This window comes from Phoca vitulina, unplaced genomic scaffold (genome assembly GCF_004348235.1).
Source record: "Phoca vitulina isolate PV1807 unplaced genomic scaffold, GSC_HSeal_1.0 scaffold89, whole genome shotgun sequence".
Lineage (NCBI taxonomy): Eukaryota > Metazoa > Chordata > Mammalia > Carnivora > Phocidae > Phoca > Phoca vitulina.
In genome coordinates, this window is record NW_022589792.1 from 1676449 (window position 1) to 1692038 (window position 15590).

General features: G+C 47.6%; 1 protein-coding gene across 1 annotated transcript in view; it reads left to right on the plus strand.

Annotated features, from left to right (window-relative positions):
- Positions 1 to 14197: 14197 nt before the first annotated feature.
- The window catches only part of LDLR (low density lipoprotein receptor), a 33557-nt gene continuing 32164 nt past the window's right edge, over positions 14198 to 15590 (plus strand). The window contains exon 1 of the mRNA XM_032396147.1: positions 14198 to 14389. Within this exon, the coding sequence (XP_032252038.1) occupies positions 14293 to 14389 (97 nt within the window). The 5' untranslated portion in view covers positions 14198 to 14292. The remainder of the gene's footprint in view (positions 14390 to 15590) is intronic.

Genomic DNA, 15590 nt, shown 5'->3' on the forward strand with positions numbered 1-15590 from the left:
AAATAAAATTTAAAGAATAAAGATGATAGACCCCTCCTATGTGACAGATGGCCACAACAGTATCTCCCATCCCAGGTTCATTCTAGAACCTTGCAACTCCCCCATTAGATTCCACTGGATACGTTGTCTAATACTCCTTCCCAGGCTTGGGACCTGCTGGTAAGTAGAATCCAGTGGAGGTGACACTGTGTGACTGCCGATGGTGGGGGCGGGTCATACAAGGTACTACAGCTCCCACCTTGCTCGCTGGAAGACTCACTCGAAGGCACCAGCTGCCCGGAGGCTGCCATGTTGTGAGGAAGCCAACACAAGCCCATGCTCAGAGACCACCAAGACCACGTGAGCAGAGATAGCTGGCCAGCCAAGCCCCAACTCCTAAGGCTGTAGTCCCTGGCTGGGCGCACGTGCCCGGCTGAGCCCTTCCCATATTCCTGGCACATTGAAACCATAAGAGGGAACGAAAATGATTGTGTTTTAAATCACTCAGCTGTGGGGTGACTTCTTATGCACCAACAGTAGCTGGAACATCCTAAAACAATGTTTCAAAGGACATGGGTATAATTAACACAGAAAGATCTTTAGAACATTGTTAAAGATAGAAAAGCAAGCTGCACAATGAAGTGTCCAGCGAGCTGCTATTTTGGACACACACGGGATCCTAACCATTGCCTCTGGACCCTGTCACTACCACATAAATGTTTAGAGAAAGGTCCCTCAGGATAGGCTCTGAACACACTGCATCCCGAACGGCTGTTAGCCCTGGGGGCAGGGGACAAGTGGATGGACCTGGGAGCTTTTCCAAGCCGGTAAGGTCCTGGACACCTCTCCATTTTAAGAACTATTTCTTTTTTTTTTTTTTTTTTTTTTTATATTTATTTGACAGAGACACAGCGAGAGAGGGAACACAAGCAGGGGGAGTGGGAGTGGGAGAGGGAGAAGCAGGCTTCCCGCCGATCAGGGAGCCGGATGTGGGGCTCGATCCCAGGACCCTGAGATCATGACCTGAGCCGAAGGCAGGCGCTTAACGACTGAGCCACCCAGGCGCCCCTTAAGAACTATTTCTTAATGCCTCACCAAGGTTTAATTCAACAGAAGGTTTCAAGTTCATGTCATGGTCTCAAAGATTTCTACCGCAGTGAGGCCATTCACTTCTTCTGGAGCATTGATATTTTATGAGGTGGCTAAGGCCCAAATCTTCGTGTTCCTCCCACACCGGACTGCTCGTATGGCCCCCTTCACAGGTGGTCGCATTGGCCCCCAGCGGTCCAACTCAACTGTCATCACTTTCCCTGAGGCTCTACCATCCAATCTCAGCTCGGCCCATTCTCCTAAGTAACTCTTCAATCCATCCACCTCTCGCTCCGCCCGAGGCCCTCACCTTGGCCAGCCACAGCCACCGTCCCTGGTGTGATCAGCTCCTCCCTGATTCTCCGCCTTCCACCCTCATTCCCTGCCAGACTGTCCTTTCCACAGGGCCAGAGGCATCTAAACTCCCAACTCCTCAGTGCACGTGAGGCTCAGATCATCTGAGCCTGGCAACTCTCCAGCCATGATCACTCTAAACCTAAGCCACACTGAAACTTTCCACCACACACTCGCAGACATTTTGCCCATGCGCCTCCCTCCTCCTGTGATGGTTCACCTGGCAAATCTCCTTCCTCTGAGCCTCATCTCAATTGTCGCTTCTGCCCCTTCTCGCCTTCGTTGACATTCTAGGGGGAGGAAGCAGGTAGGCCCTCCTTAAGAGAATCCTAAAAAAGGTTTCTCTCCAAAGCATGGTCCCATGATGCCCATGAAGGCTTGTTGATGAGTGACCAATGGGAGGGGATGTGATAAAGATGAATATGTCAAAACTGAAAAAGAAATGGTAGCTTATGGGGCGCCTGGCTGGCTTAGTTGGTAGAGCATGCGGCTCTCAATCTCAGCATCGTGAGTTCAAGCCCCACGTTGGGCATGGAGCCTACTTAGGAAAAAAGAAAGAAAGAAATCCTAACTTGTTTGCTGAAAAACACTTTGAGAAACTAACAGAAGTTTTTTGTTTATTATTTATCTTTAGAAGCCTCACAGAGAAACCACAAAGAAATATGAGTTCGTATATGGAAATAAAGGATTTAATCCTATGAACCTCCAAGTAAATGCAAATTAAAACACTGATGAAACACTTTATTATTATTTTTTTTATTCGTTCGCTTAGCAAATTGGCAAAGATATGGTAAATGATAACACACCATGTTGGCGAGGTGGTGTGAAGGCAGGTTGTCGTAACAGCTACTATACCTGGATATGACTTCCTAAAAAGAAATTTGACAAGATGCCTTACAAATACGTATACCCTGGGGGCGCCTGGGTGGCTCAGTCGTTAAGCGTCTGCCTTCGGCTCAGGTCATGATCCCAGGGTCCTGGGATCGAGCCCCGCATCGGGCTCCCTGCTCCGCGGGAAGCCTGCTTCTCCCTCTCCCACTCCCCCTGCTTGTGTTCCCTCTCTCGCTGTGTCTCTCTCTGTCAAATAAATAAATAAAATCTTTAAAAAATATATATGTATACCCTGGGGTGCCTGGGTGGCTCACTGGGTTAAGCGTCTGCCTTTGGCTCAGATCATGATCTCAGGGTCCTGGGATCGAGCCCCATGTGGGGCTCCCTGCTCAGCGGGGAAGCCTGTTTCTCCTTCTCCCTCTGCTCCTCCCCCCTCTCAGGCTATCTCTCTCTCTCTCTCTCTCTCTCAAATAAATAAATAAAAATTTAAAAATATATATGTATACCCTTGGGGCTCCTGGGTGACTCAGTCAGTTAAGCATCTGACTCTTGATCTCGGTTCAGGTCTTGATCTCGGGGTGGGTTGTGAGTTTGAGCCCCATGTTGGGCTCCACTCTGGGCATGGAGCCTACTATAAACACACACACACACATGCACACGCACACACACATATCTTTTTCTCAGGAATTTCTCATAAGGAAATTATTCGAGATACAATCAGAGAACAGGTATCATTTCCATTGTTTGGGTAGCAATGGCAACACCCATTAAGGTTCATCCAGAAGATTCTGAACAGCCATTAAACATCATATCAGGGGCATGAAAAAGGGCTTATATATGACACAAAGAGGGGGAAATGGGCTACAAATGGTATTGATCAGTAAAATTTGAGGTAAGTCTATAGACTTATTAATCGTAATGTACTAATGTACTAATGTTAATTTCCAGGCCCAATAAAGTACTATGGTTATGTAAGATTTGTAATATTACCTACCATTGGGAAAAGCTGAGGGAAGGGTCCATGGGACCTCTCTGTACTGTTTTTGTAACTTTTTTGAGTCTGCAATTATTTCAAAATAATTAGTTAGGACAGTCTGCTGTAACAAACATCCCCATTGTCTAAGGGGTTTATATCAACAAAGGGTGATTTCTTTTCTTCACACGCTACCAGGTTGTGTTACTCAGGGACCCAGGGATATGGAGGCTCTGACTTGACACGGGCTTCTATAGTTGCCAAGCGAGGAAAATGACACTGAGAGCATCTCGCTGAAGGTGACACTTGTGCCCAATATCCTTAGCCCAATCAAGTCATATGGCCACTACTAGCTTCACTTGGGGACAAAAGGAGCAGTCTTTTTGGGCCTAGAACAAGTTTAGTGAGTACCACACTGTGCAGAAAATAATCCCATTTCACAAAGATTTACGTTATATCTATAGATCTATCGATCAATTGATCGATCAATCGGTAGATAGTAGATGACTGGAATAAATAAATAATATATACAGTGATGACCTTGAGTAGATTGTGGATGGCTCCTCTTGGTAATTTCTAAGTTTTTCTAAGTTTTCCACTTTCTAGAGTTTTTACATTTAAGCATGTGCTATAATCCAAGATAATGACCAAAATAGATGGACTTTAGATCAACCTCAAAGGAATAGTCTTAAGTAGGAGATGATGAGGATGAGAATTTGAGGAAGTAACACCCTTGTTTTTCTAGCCCCAGACATTTGTGATTTCAGTTTTAATCTCAGAGACATTTTATCAAGGGGGATTCTTGTTTACAAATGACACAAACCAGCCTGGGTGGTTTATGAATCAAAAGGACAATGGGTGTTGGATTCCTAGCCTGGCTCTGGAGTCAAAGTCCTGGATGTGAGAATGTGATTGGCCGATTTCAAGTCACATGCTCATGTTCTTGTGCAAGGGATGCTGGGAAAGCTAATATTTAGCCTTTAGAATTTCAAAAGTTGGAGGTAGGAGAGAGATCCACAAATGCAGGAATGAGGTTCAGATGCTGAATAGACAAAATAAAGTTGGGGGGAGGGGGACCATAGCTTGAGAAAAGGGAGATCAGCTCTACCACCAACTTGCTGCGTGACCTTGGGCAAACCCATTTCCTTCTCTGTGCCTCCATTTTTCGTCTCTTTGTTAAAGGGGGCCTGAGTGATTTTCTTGATATTCGCCTATGAAACAGACATTTTACATGTATTTTTTAAAGATTTTATTTATTGGGGCGCCTGGGTGGCTCAGTCGGTTAAGCATCTGCCTTTGGCTCAGATCATGATCCCAGGGTCCTGGGATCGAGCCCCATGTCTAGCTCTCTGCTTGGCGGGGAGCCTGCTTCTCCCTCTCCCTCTGCCTACCACTCCACCTGCTTGTGCTCTCTCTCCCTCCCTCTATCAAATAAATAAAATATTTTAAAAATAATAAAATTAAAAAATAAAATTAAACGAATGAGAGGTGCCTGGGTGGCTCAGTTGGCTAAGCCACCGACTCTTGATTGCAGCTCAGGTCATGATCTCAGGGTAATGGGATTGAGCCCCAGCCTGCTCTGCACTCAGGGCGGAGTCTGCTTATCCCTCTCGCTCTGCTCCTACCCCCCCTCATTCTCTCTCTCTCTCTCTGAAATAAATAAAATCTTTAAAAAATAAAAATAAAATGGATGTTAAATGATGCAGCTGCTGCGGAGTTTCTTTGAACAATTAAAAATAGAATTACCAGCACCTAGCTAGCTGAGTCAGAAGTGCCCTCCAGGTTGTGAGTTCGAGCCGCATGGTGGGTGTAGAGATGACTTAAATAAAACATAGAAAAAAAGAAAAAGAGAGCGCTGTAGTTGCAGGCAACTAGCAGTATCCACTGCCCCTGTAGACAGGTGTGCTATCCCCCCACCGTCTACCCACTGCGAGCCAGGACCACGAGTTGCAGTCAGGTCAGCCAAGGAGGACAGAGCCCAGATTCCAGGCAGGGTGTTGGGGTCACTGAGCAGCCTAACACGCAGAATGGGAAGAGCAGACAGGTCTGCAGGCGCCCCACAGGGATTCTGATGGCCTTTTCCTCCCTGGATGCCCGGGGGTTCCTGGCAGCCAGGGTATGGGCGGCTTGGAAGAGGGCTGGGAGGCCGTGCTGCCCTTGACGTACGTCCCGAGGCTACGGCTCACCATGGCTGACGCAAGAAGCTGTGAGAGCCAAGGTCGAAAGCGTGGCTTGGAGGAGATTTTCACAATGTTGGGTTTTTTTTTCCCCTCTCATTTATTTCCCCTCCCTCCTTACTTTCCTCTTTCCTTTCTTTCTATTGTTCTTTTCCTTTCTTTTTTATTTTTAATCATGGCAAAATACACATAACATAAAAGTTACCATCTTAACCATTTTAAGTGCATGGTTCAGTGGCATTAAGAACATTCACGTTGTTGTGCAACCATCACTACATCGACCATCAAAACATTTCCATCTTCCCAAACTGAAACTGTCCTCATTAAACACCAACTCCCCCTCTCCCTCCCCCGGTACCCACCATTTTCTGTCTCCATAAATCTGACTCCTCTAGGGACCGCCTCTAAATGATTCCATGTCCTTTTGTCCTTTTGTGAATGGTTTGTTTCACTTTTTTCTTTTTTAAGATTTTATTTATTTTAGAGAGAGACAGAGAGAGTAGGGGGAGGGGCAGAGGGAGAAGGAGAGAGCATGTCAAGCAGACTCCGCTGAGTGCCGAGGCCGACGTGGGGCTCCATCTCACGACCCTGAGATCACGACCTGAGCCGAAATCAAGAGTCAGACGTTCAACCCACTGAGGCACCCCGGCGCCCCTTGTTTCACTTTTTTCTTAATCACATAAGTAGTAATACATGAATAGGACACATCCTGGTATGGGCCAAACACGGTAGGACACAGTGAAAGACACTTTCCCAGTTGCCTCCTCAGATTGGAACCCAGGGCTATTTGTGTCCCTGGATGTAACCACATGCTGTGGACAGTGGAGTCCCAACCTCTACCCATTTTCACTCCTGCCCACAACTGTCAATGAACCTCTGTTGTTCAGGAGTCCTAGAAATTCATGGACGCAGTCTGCTCTTAGCCATGCAGCTGACATGACCACCCGGGAGGCGAGATGCAAGCCCAGCTCCGCCATCCAGGGGCTTGTGCTTGGGAGGCCTCGCACGCCAGGCCTTTGTACAGCAAGAACAGACTGCTGATAAAGGAAAGCCTGATCTTGGCCTTTGGGACCCCCGTGGTGTCTCAGTCATACCTCAAGTACCTTGCACCTGCTCTTCCTGCTGCCCACATCACCCTTCCTTCAGCTAGGTCCTTTTTGTTATCCAGTCCTTAGCTTAAATGCCTCCATCCTCAGAGAAGCCTCTCTTCCTTCCCCATCTCAGCTCAGCCCAGGGGTGTGAGGGACGCTGCTAATATTATCTATCTTGCTCGGGTGGTGGTTACACAGACAAGTACGTATAAGATAAATCTCTGGTGGGACACCTGGGTGGCTCAGTTGGTGAGGCGTCCTACTCTTGATCTCAGCTCAGGTTTTGATCTCAGGGTTGTGAGTTTGGGCTCTGTGCTCAGCAAGGAGTCTGCTTGAGATTCTCTGTTTCTCTCCCTCTCCCTCTGCCCCTCCCCCTTGTGCTCTCTCTCTCTCTCTCAAATAAATAAATAAATCTTTAAAAAAATCTATAGAGGGGCGCCTGGGTGGCTCAGTCGTTAAGGGTCTGCCTTCGGCTCAGGTCATGATCCCAGGGTCCTGGGATTGAGCCCCACATCAGCTCCCTGCTCAGCGGGGAGTCAGCTTCTCCCTCTCCCACTCCCCCTGCTTGTGTTCCTGCTCTCGCTATCTCTCTGACAAATAAATAAATAAAATCTTTTAAAAAATAAAAATAAAAAATAAAATAAAAATAAAAAAGTCTATAGGGGCGCCTGGGTGGCTCAGTCGTTAGCGTCTGCCTTCGGCTCAGGTCATGATCCCAGGGTCCTGGATCGAGCCCTGCATCAGGCTCCCTGCTCAGTGGGAAACCTGCTTCTCCCTATCCCACTCCCCCTGCTTGTGTTCTCTCTCTCGCTGTCTCTCTCTCTCTGTCAAATAAATAAAATCTTAAAAAAATAAATAAATCTATAGAAATGAACACATAAGCTTTGTGCACTTCATTGCATGTATGTTATATCTCAGTTTTAAAAAGCTAAAAAAGGGGCACCTGGGTGGCTCAGTCGGTTAAGTGTCTGCCTTCAGCTCAGGTCATGATCCCAGGGTCCTGGGATTGAGCCCCACATCAGGCTCCTTGCTCAGTGGGGAGCCTGCTTCTCCCTCTCCCTCTACTGCTCCCCCTGCTTGTGCCTCTCTCATTCTTGCTCAAATAAATAAATAAATAAATAAATAAATAAATAAACAAAATCTTAAAAAAAAGTCATGAAAAGAGGCACCTGCCACACTAACCACTCCTTTTTGTGTTATCACGAATTTGGTTATGGACAATCACCTCGTTGATTTATTTCATGTATCTAATCCACTGGAACCTCAGCTCCTGGAGGGGTGGGATCTTTGTTTTGTTTCTGTGGTGGACAACTAGAATGTTCCTGGGACAGAGTAGACACTCGGGAAAAGTTTGTTGAATGAGGAATAAATACAAGGAAATGGAGACCCAGAAAGAAGCGATTTGTCCAGGGTCCCAGAATTTACGTAATTGAGACGCAGAGCCGACTTCCCACTTCTGGCCAGATTTCCCATACCTGTGAAGCTTTCCAGTATCTTCCAGATTATTCCAGATATTCCAAAACCATTCAGAAAACTCTCCATCTGTGGGCAAGCTGTGACCAATGCACTTCATGTGGATATATTGTAGAAACCATGACAGGGCGAGGACTGTTCATGACCGAATTTTTCATTTCAGGATTCATGTGGATTAATAACTGGTGTGTGAGTTAAATATAAAGTATAACCGAAGAGGTTTAATCCCCGCTCTTGCCTGCTCTCCCTGCCCTCACCTCAACTCTTGCCCAGGCCTCTCTCCCATCCCCATCCCATGACCTAATTAATGAGTCATCTGCCCAAATGACCACTTGGACCCTGCCACTCTCAGCCTCCATGGCCTCGAATGCTTCTGACTGCCCCGGAAATAGATTCCTTCATTCGAAGGACATGCCAAGGCCTCGGGTGTCCATCCTGTTTTTACTTCAGCTTCCCAGCATTCCACACATGTGCCCCAACCCTTCAGCTAACCTCTCTCCATCTCCACCTCACTGCCTCTCCCGCCATCTTTAGGCAGTTTTAGGTTGACAGAAAAATTGAGTGAAACATGCAGAGATTTCCCATATACCACTGTTCCCCACGTTTGCACAGCCTCCCCACTATCAACCGTCCCACCAGAGGGGTACATTTGTTACAAAGGATGACACACTGACACGCCATTATCACCCAGAGTCCATGGTATACATTAGAGTTCACTCTCCAAGCGTTAACATTCTTTAAATTTGGACAAATGTATGACATGTATTCTATAATATAGAATAGTTCCACTGCCCTAAAAAACCTCTGTGCTCCACGTATTCATTCCCCTCTCCCCCGCCACCATGACACCTGCCAACCACTCGTCTGTTTACCATCTTCATAGTTTTGCCTTTTCCAGAATGTCCATCTGCACAGTTGCAAGTGTGCAGTATGTTGTTTTTTCAGACCAGCTTCTTTCACTTGTTAATATGCATTTATGCTTCCTGCATGTCTTTTCATGGCTTGATAGAACATTTCTTTTTTTTTTTTTTTTTTTTTTAAAGATTTTATTTATTTATTTGACAGAGAGAGACACAGCGAGAGAGGGAACACCAGCAGGGGGAGTGGGAGAGGGAGAAGCAGGCTTCCCGCAGAGCAGGGAGCCCGATGGGGGGCTCGATCCCAGGACCCTGGGATCATGACCTGAGCCGAAGGCAGACGCTTAACGACTGAGCCACCCAGGCGCCCCGAGAACATTTCTTTTTAGTATGAATATTCCATTGGCTGGATGTATCACAGTTTATTTAGTCATTTACCTGCTGAAGGATGTCTTGGTTGTCTCCATGTTTGAGCCATTATGAATAGAGCTGCTATAAACGTCCGCATGCAGGTTTTTGTGTGGACTTAAATTCTCATCTCATGTGGGTAAATATCAAGGAGTGCGACTGCTGGATCATATGGTAAGAGTGTGTTTACTTTTGGAAGAAATTGCCAAACTATCTTCCAAAGTGGCTGCACCATTTTGCATTCCCACCAGCATGAGGATTCCAATTTCTCCACATCCTCACCAACACTTGTGATTTTCTGGTTTTGGCTTTTTAAAAAAGTTTATAATAGCCATCCTAATGGGGATGAAGTACATGGGATCTCGCTATCATTTTGATTTGCATTTCCCTAATGGTTAGTAATGAGTATCTTTTCATGCCCTTACTGGCCATTTTTTAAAAAAATTTTTTAAAGATTTTATTTATTTATTTGACACAGAGAGAGCAAGAGCGAGACCACAAGCAGGGTGGGTAACACACAGAGGGAGAGGGAGAAGCAGGCTCCCCGTGGAGCAGGGAGCCTGATGCAGGACTCAATCCCAGGACCCTGGGATCATGACCTGAGCCAAAGGCAGATACCTAACTGACTGAGCTACCCAGATGCCCCTTACTGGTCATTTTTATATCTTCTTTGGAGAAATGTGTATTCAAGTCTTTTGCTCATTTTTAAAATTGGATTGTCTGTTTTGTTGTCAAGTTATAGGGGTTCTTTATATATGTTGGATGCTAGACCCTTATCAGATATAGGATGTGCAATTATTTGCTCTGATTCCATATGTTGCCTTTTCATTCTGTTGAGAGTGTCCATCTGATGCATGATAGTTTTTAATTTTTCTGAAATCCACCTTACCTATATTTTCCTTTATTGCCTGTGCTTTTGGTGTCACATCCGAGAAATGATCACCAAATCCAGTGTCATGAAGCTTTATCCCTATTTTTTTTCTTCTAAGAGTTTTATAGTTTTAGCTCTTCCTTTTACGTCTGTGCTCCAGTTTGAGTTAATTTTTGTACCTGCTGAAAGTAAGACGTGTCCAACTACATTACTGTGCATGTGAATATCCAATTTTCCCAACACCATTTGTTGAAAAGACTGCCCTTACCTCATTGAATGATCTTGGCACCCTTGTGAAAATTCATTGGACCAGATATGCATGGTTTATTTCTGGGCTACCTATCCTAGTCCGTTGGTCTATGTGTCCGTCTTTATGCCAGGACTATACTGTTTTGATTCCCGTGGCCTTCAGTTTTGAAATCAGGAAGTGGAAGACTTCTGACTTTGTTCTTAAGATCGTTTTGGCTATTTGGGGTCTTTTGAGATTCTATATGAATTTTAGGGTGAATTTTTCTATTTCTGCTAATAATGTCATGGGGAATTTGATAAGGATTACATTGAATCTGTAGACTGCTTTGGGTAGCGTGACACTTTAACAATATGAAGTCTTCCAATCAATAAACTTGTGATGTCTTTCCATTTATTTGTGCCTTTTTGAATTTGTTTAAAAGATTTTATTTATTTATTTGACAGAGAGAGAGAGTGTGAGAGCACAAGCAGGGGGAGCGGTCGGCAGAGGGAGAAGGAGAAGCAGGCTCCCCAGCTAAGCAGGGTGATGGAAGCGGGGCTCGATCCCAGGACTCTGGGATCATGACCTTGAGCCGAAAGCAGACAAAGACTGAGCCACCCATAGCAGGAGGGGAAGAATGAAAGGGGGGAAATCGGAGGAGGAGAAGAACCATGAGAAACGATGGACTCTGAAAAACAAACTGAGGGTTCTAGAGGGGAGGGGGGTGGGAGGATGGGTTAGCCTGGTGATGGGTATTGAGGAGGGCACATTCTGCATGGAGCACTGGGTGTTATGCACAAACAATGAATCATGGAACACTATATCTAAAACTAATGATGATGGGCGCCTGGGTGGCTCAGTCGTTAAGCGTCTGCCTTTGGCTCAGGTCATGATTCCAGGTCCTGGGATCGAGCCCCACATCGGGCTCCCTGCTCAGCGGGAAGCCTGCTTCTCCCTCTCCCACTCCCCCTGCTTGTATTCCCTCTCTCGCTGTGTCTCTGTCAAATAAATAAATAAAATCTTAAAAAAAAAAAAAACTAATGATGTAATGTATGGGGATTAACATAACAATAAAAAAATTTAAAAAAAAAAAAGACTGAGCCACCCAGGTGCTCCTGAATTTCACTCAGTAACATTTTTTAGTGTTCAGCGTGCAAGTCTTTTTCCTTTTTTTTCTTAAAGATTTTATTTATTTATTTAGACCCTGAGGGCAGGGGGGAAGGGCAGAGGGAGAGAGAGAATCCCAAGCTGACTCTGCACTGGGCGCAGAGCCCAACATGGGGCTTCATCTCACAACCCCGAGATCATGACCTGAGCTGAAGGCAGACGCCTAATGGACTGAGCCACCCAGTCGCCCCATCTGTTCTGTTTGAAAGGCGCTGTTCTGGGGCACCTGGGTGGCTCAGTTGGTTAAGCGACTGCCTTCGGCTCAAATCATGATCCCAGAGTCCTGGAATCGAGCCCCACATCGGGCTCCCTACTCAGCAGGAAGCCTGCTTCTCCCTCTCCCTCTACCTGCTACTCCACCAGCTTATGCTCTCTCTCTTTCTGTGAAATAAATAAAAAGTAAAAAAAAAAAAGAAAGGTGTTGTTCTGTTTGAAAGGAAAGACTGTCAGCCCAAGATCAAAGTTGAGTTCTGCATTATCAAAATCCCGACCAAAGTGGAATTCAGAAACAGTGCTGATAATGGCAGCCATGTCAATGATAATTTCTTTCATTTTCACTTATTTATTTTACCCTTACCACAGCCGGGTGCTGGAGATAGAAGCAATGATCTCAGCTCTCACTTGGCTGATGGGCATCTTATGATGGAGATAACTGATGGCCCAATAGAGTCAGGTCCTTAATCGCACCTACTGGAAGGCTCCCAGGCACCCGTGATCGCTCACCTTCTCTCTGCAGACTGCTGGGCCAAAGGGCAGGCTGCAGCTGTCATGGCTCACTATTGCCAAAAGGCCAGGCTCCTCTGGGCAGAGGCCTATTCTGGTCTGAGCCTCCTGATGAATCAGAAGTAAAAACCAGGACAAGGCAGGCTGTCCGTTAGAATGAGGACTATGCAAGCCTGGCCACTTTCAAATGAAATGGATTCTGTGGAAGGATTTTTGTTTGTTTGTTTGTTTGTTTGTTTAGGAAACTAACACTTATTGTTAGATTGAAGGTGTAATACAGGTTTCTAAAAATGTGGCAGTGAGAATACCAGCATAAAAAAAAAAAGAAATTTGAGGGGTGCCTAGCTGGCTATCGGTAGAGCCTGCGACTTGATCTTGGGGTTGTAAATTTGAGCCCCACATTGGGTGTAGAAATGACTTAAAAATAAAATCCTCAAGAAAAGGGGCTCCTGGGTATTTCAATCAGTTAGGCTTCTGCCTTCGGCTCAGGTCATGATCTCAGGGTCCTGGGATCGAGCCCCGCATCGGGCTCCCTGCTCAGCGGGGAGCCTGCTTCTCCCTCTCCCACTCCCCCTGCTTGTGGTCCCTCTCTCACTGTCTCTCTCTGTCAAATAAATAAATAAAATCTTTAAAAATAAAATAAATAAATAAATAAATAAATAAAAACCAACAACACAAGTTTTCCCAGGTAATTGCTAATTATCTCATTTGACCCCACGAGGAACCTGCCAAGTAAGGGAAGCAAGCATTATTTCCTCCCCTTTCCTTGTTGGAAAAGCTCATTTACTCACCCAGGGTCTGCCTGTTTCCGAAGCTGGGGCTCTTAACTGCTCTTTCTTACTCTGATTAATCACCCTTTCACACACACACACCCCCAGGGTTCAATTGTCCTCTTTCTGCCTCTTTTTTGCCTCCTCTCAGGGGTTTCCCCATAAGCCTGCTGAGAGGTTAGTACATTCTGCCAAGCTCTAGTCTGTAAAACCTCAGAGAACTCTGCTCATTCCTGGGAGACCCCTCCAAGACTGCCAGACCCTTCATGGGGTTCAGGCAAGATTCTCATACATGCCTTTTTGGCAAGGGGCCTTGGAAACTTCATTAATTCCAAAAGGGACTCTGATATTTTTTTTTTTTAAAGATTTTATTTATTTGACAGAGAGGGAGAGAGAGAGGGAGAGAAAGGACACGTGAGCAGGGGGAGCGGCAGGCAGAGGGAGAGGGAGAAGCAGGCTTTGCTCTGCGCAAGGAGTTCAATGCTGGGTTCCATCCCAGGACCCTGGGATCTTGACCCCAGCCAAAGGCAAATGGTTAACCGACTGAGCCACCCAGGTGCCCCAAGACTCTTGATTCTTAAAAGCTGCTTTCCATCAGCCCTCTCTGATCAAGGCAATCAGGTTCAACTCTAAAAGGTGTTTTGTTTTGATTTTGCTTTGGAGAGAGGAAGCAGCCTGTTTAACATCTTCTCCTAAAAATATAAATCTGTATTTATGTCCAGACCCCTATTGGATCAATTGATTTTAGAGATGTTTTTGCTCGTATTCATCCAAGTGCGGGATCCCACAAAACAAGATCAGTTTGGGGCTGAAGGTTTGTGAAGATTTTATTTAAATTCCTCACTGAGTACTGTTTAGACCAATTCTGAAGAATCGTCTCAAAACTATATAGGATTAAACTCAGTTAAAATCTATATACGATTCCTAGAAAGGAAAAGGCAAGTGGAGAAAGGAGCCGGTAAGGTTTCCGACATGTCTAGTTTTTTCCTTTGGAGGCAGAGGGCAATTGGTCATTAGCCTATTAGATGATCTGGAAGCAAGTTTTGGAAAAGACTGGAATCCGAGTCAGGGCTTTACGGGTTAAATAGGCCTTGTCACATCGGCCGTTCGAAACTCCTCCTCTCGAAACTCCTCCTCCCGCAGTGAGGTGAAGATATTCCAAAATCACCCCACCGCAAACTCCTCCCCCTGCAAGGAAACACATAGAAATGCTGCAAATGACTGGGGCCCCGCATGCATTTGCCACCCGAGCGCTCGAAGCCCGGGTTTCCTGCGCGGACTTTTCGCACCGAAGCCCGGGATGGCACTTTCGCTGGCGGAGGCTGGGAGCATGAAACCCGCGGGCTGGGGGCTGTGGTGGGCCGCCGCCCTGCTTCTCTCAGCGACGGGGACGGCAGGTAAGGTTGGCTCCAGGCGCCCGCGTGCAGTGGGGTGACCCCTCCAGAACTCGGGGAGCCCCTTGGTAACTCTGGGAGCTGCGGAAAATCACCCCATCCTTGTAAGATGTGTGGGGAAATGGCACGAAGTCCTTTCCAAACGGCTGGAGGGAGTGTTGAAGGGATTGCGAGGTTTGGGGTGTGGGGGAGTCACGAGAAGCGGGGTGAGGCTTTCCCCGTAAGTCTCCGCCGGATGGGAGGACCCCCTTGTCTTCCTCAGAGCAGGACACGGGGCTCTCCAGCTCTCGGGAGGCAGGGACCCCCCCACCGAGGTGTTCTGGGGTGAGGAGTACCAGAATCCCGGGGGCTTGGCCCGGGGGGCGGGTCCCTGCGGGCGCCCTCGCGTCCACCCGCGGACAGGAATGCCGCAGGCGGCTCAGGTGGCTTTGTAGCCCGCGTGGAGCCCTGGGTCCGACGCGGAGTTTCCTGGCGGGCACCGCACTCACGCTTCGGCCGGTGGTCACCGCCTCCAGCCCCGCCTCCGGCCCTGAGGGCTAGTCCCCGAGCTCCCATTGGGTGCGATTGGAACACGCGAGCCTCGAGCCACTCCCCTTGGCCAATGAGAGGCGGTGGATGCGGGGTGGGGGCGCGCGGGGCGGGGCTGGGACACCCGCTGGGCGGGGCTCGAGGTGAGGCTGGGGACTCCCGCCGCAGCTAGTTCGGGTGAGGGTCGGCCGGCGTTCCCTCGCGTCGCCCGGGGCGCCTGTCACAACGCGTCCCGGGCCCCCGGAGTCGTCTCCGCGGGCCTGGGCGAGGTGCCCTCCGCGATCTGGGGCGAGCCCATTTAGTCCTGGAGGCCTCGCTCGCTGCCCCGGCCTGGGTCGTTCACCTACGCGCCCCCCAGACCACCCTCAGGGCCTCGGTTCCTTCCCGAGCCGAAACGTGGCCTCCTCGGTCGCCAGCGAAGGGAAGTTCGCGGAGACCTTCAACCGGGGCAGCGACCGGGTGGAGGCAACGTCGGACGGATCCCTCAGGGTGGCCTTTTTTGTTCAGAAGCTGTGAATGGGTTTAGTTGAGCTGTCCGCATGACGATGTTTCCTTTTAGGGGGGGTTCCGATTTAGATTTGGTGAAGAGACTAGTGGGTGCGCGATCCTGAGTTATCCAGTGGCTTTAAGGGAGTTGCCAGAGGCACTTGACCTCGCCCTGGATGTGAGCTAAATG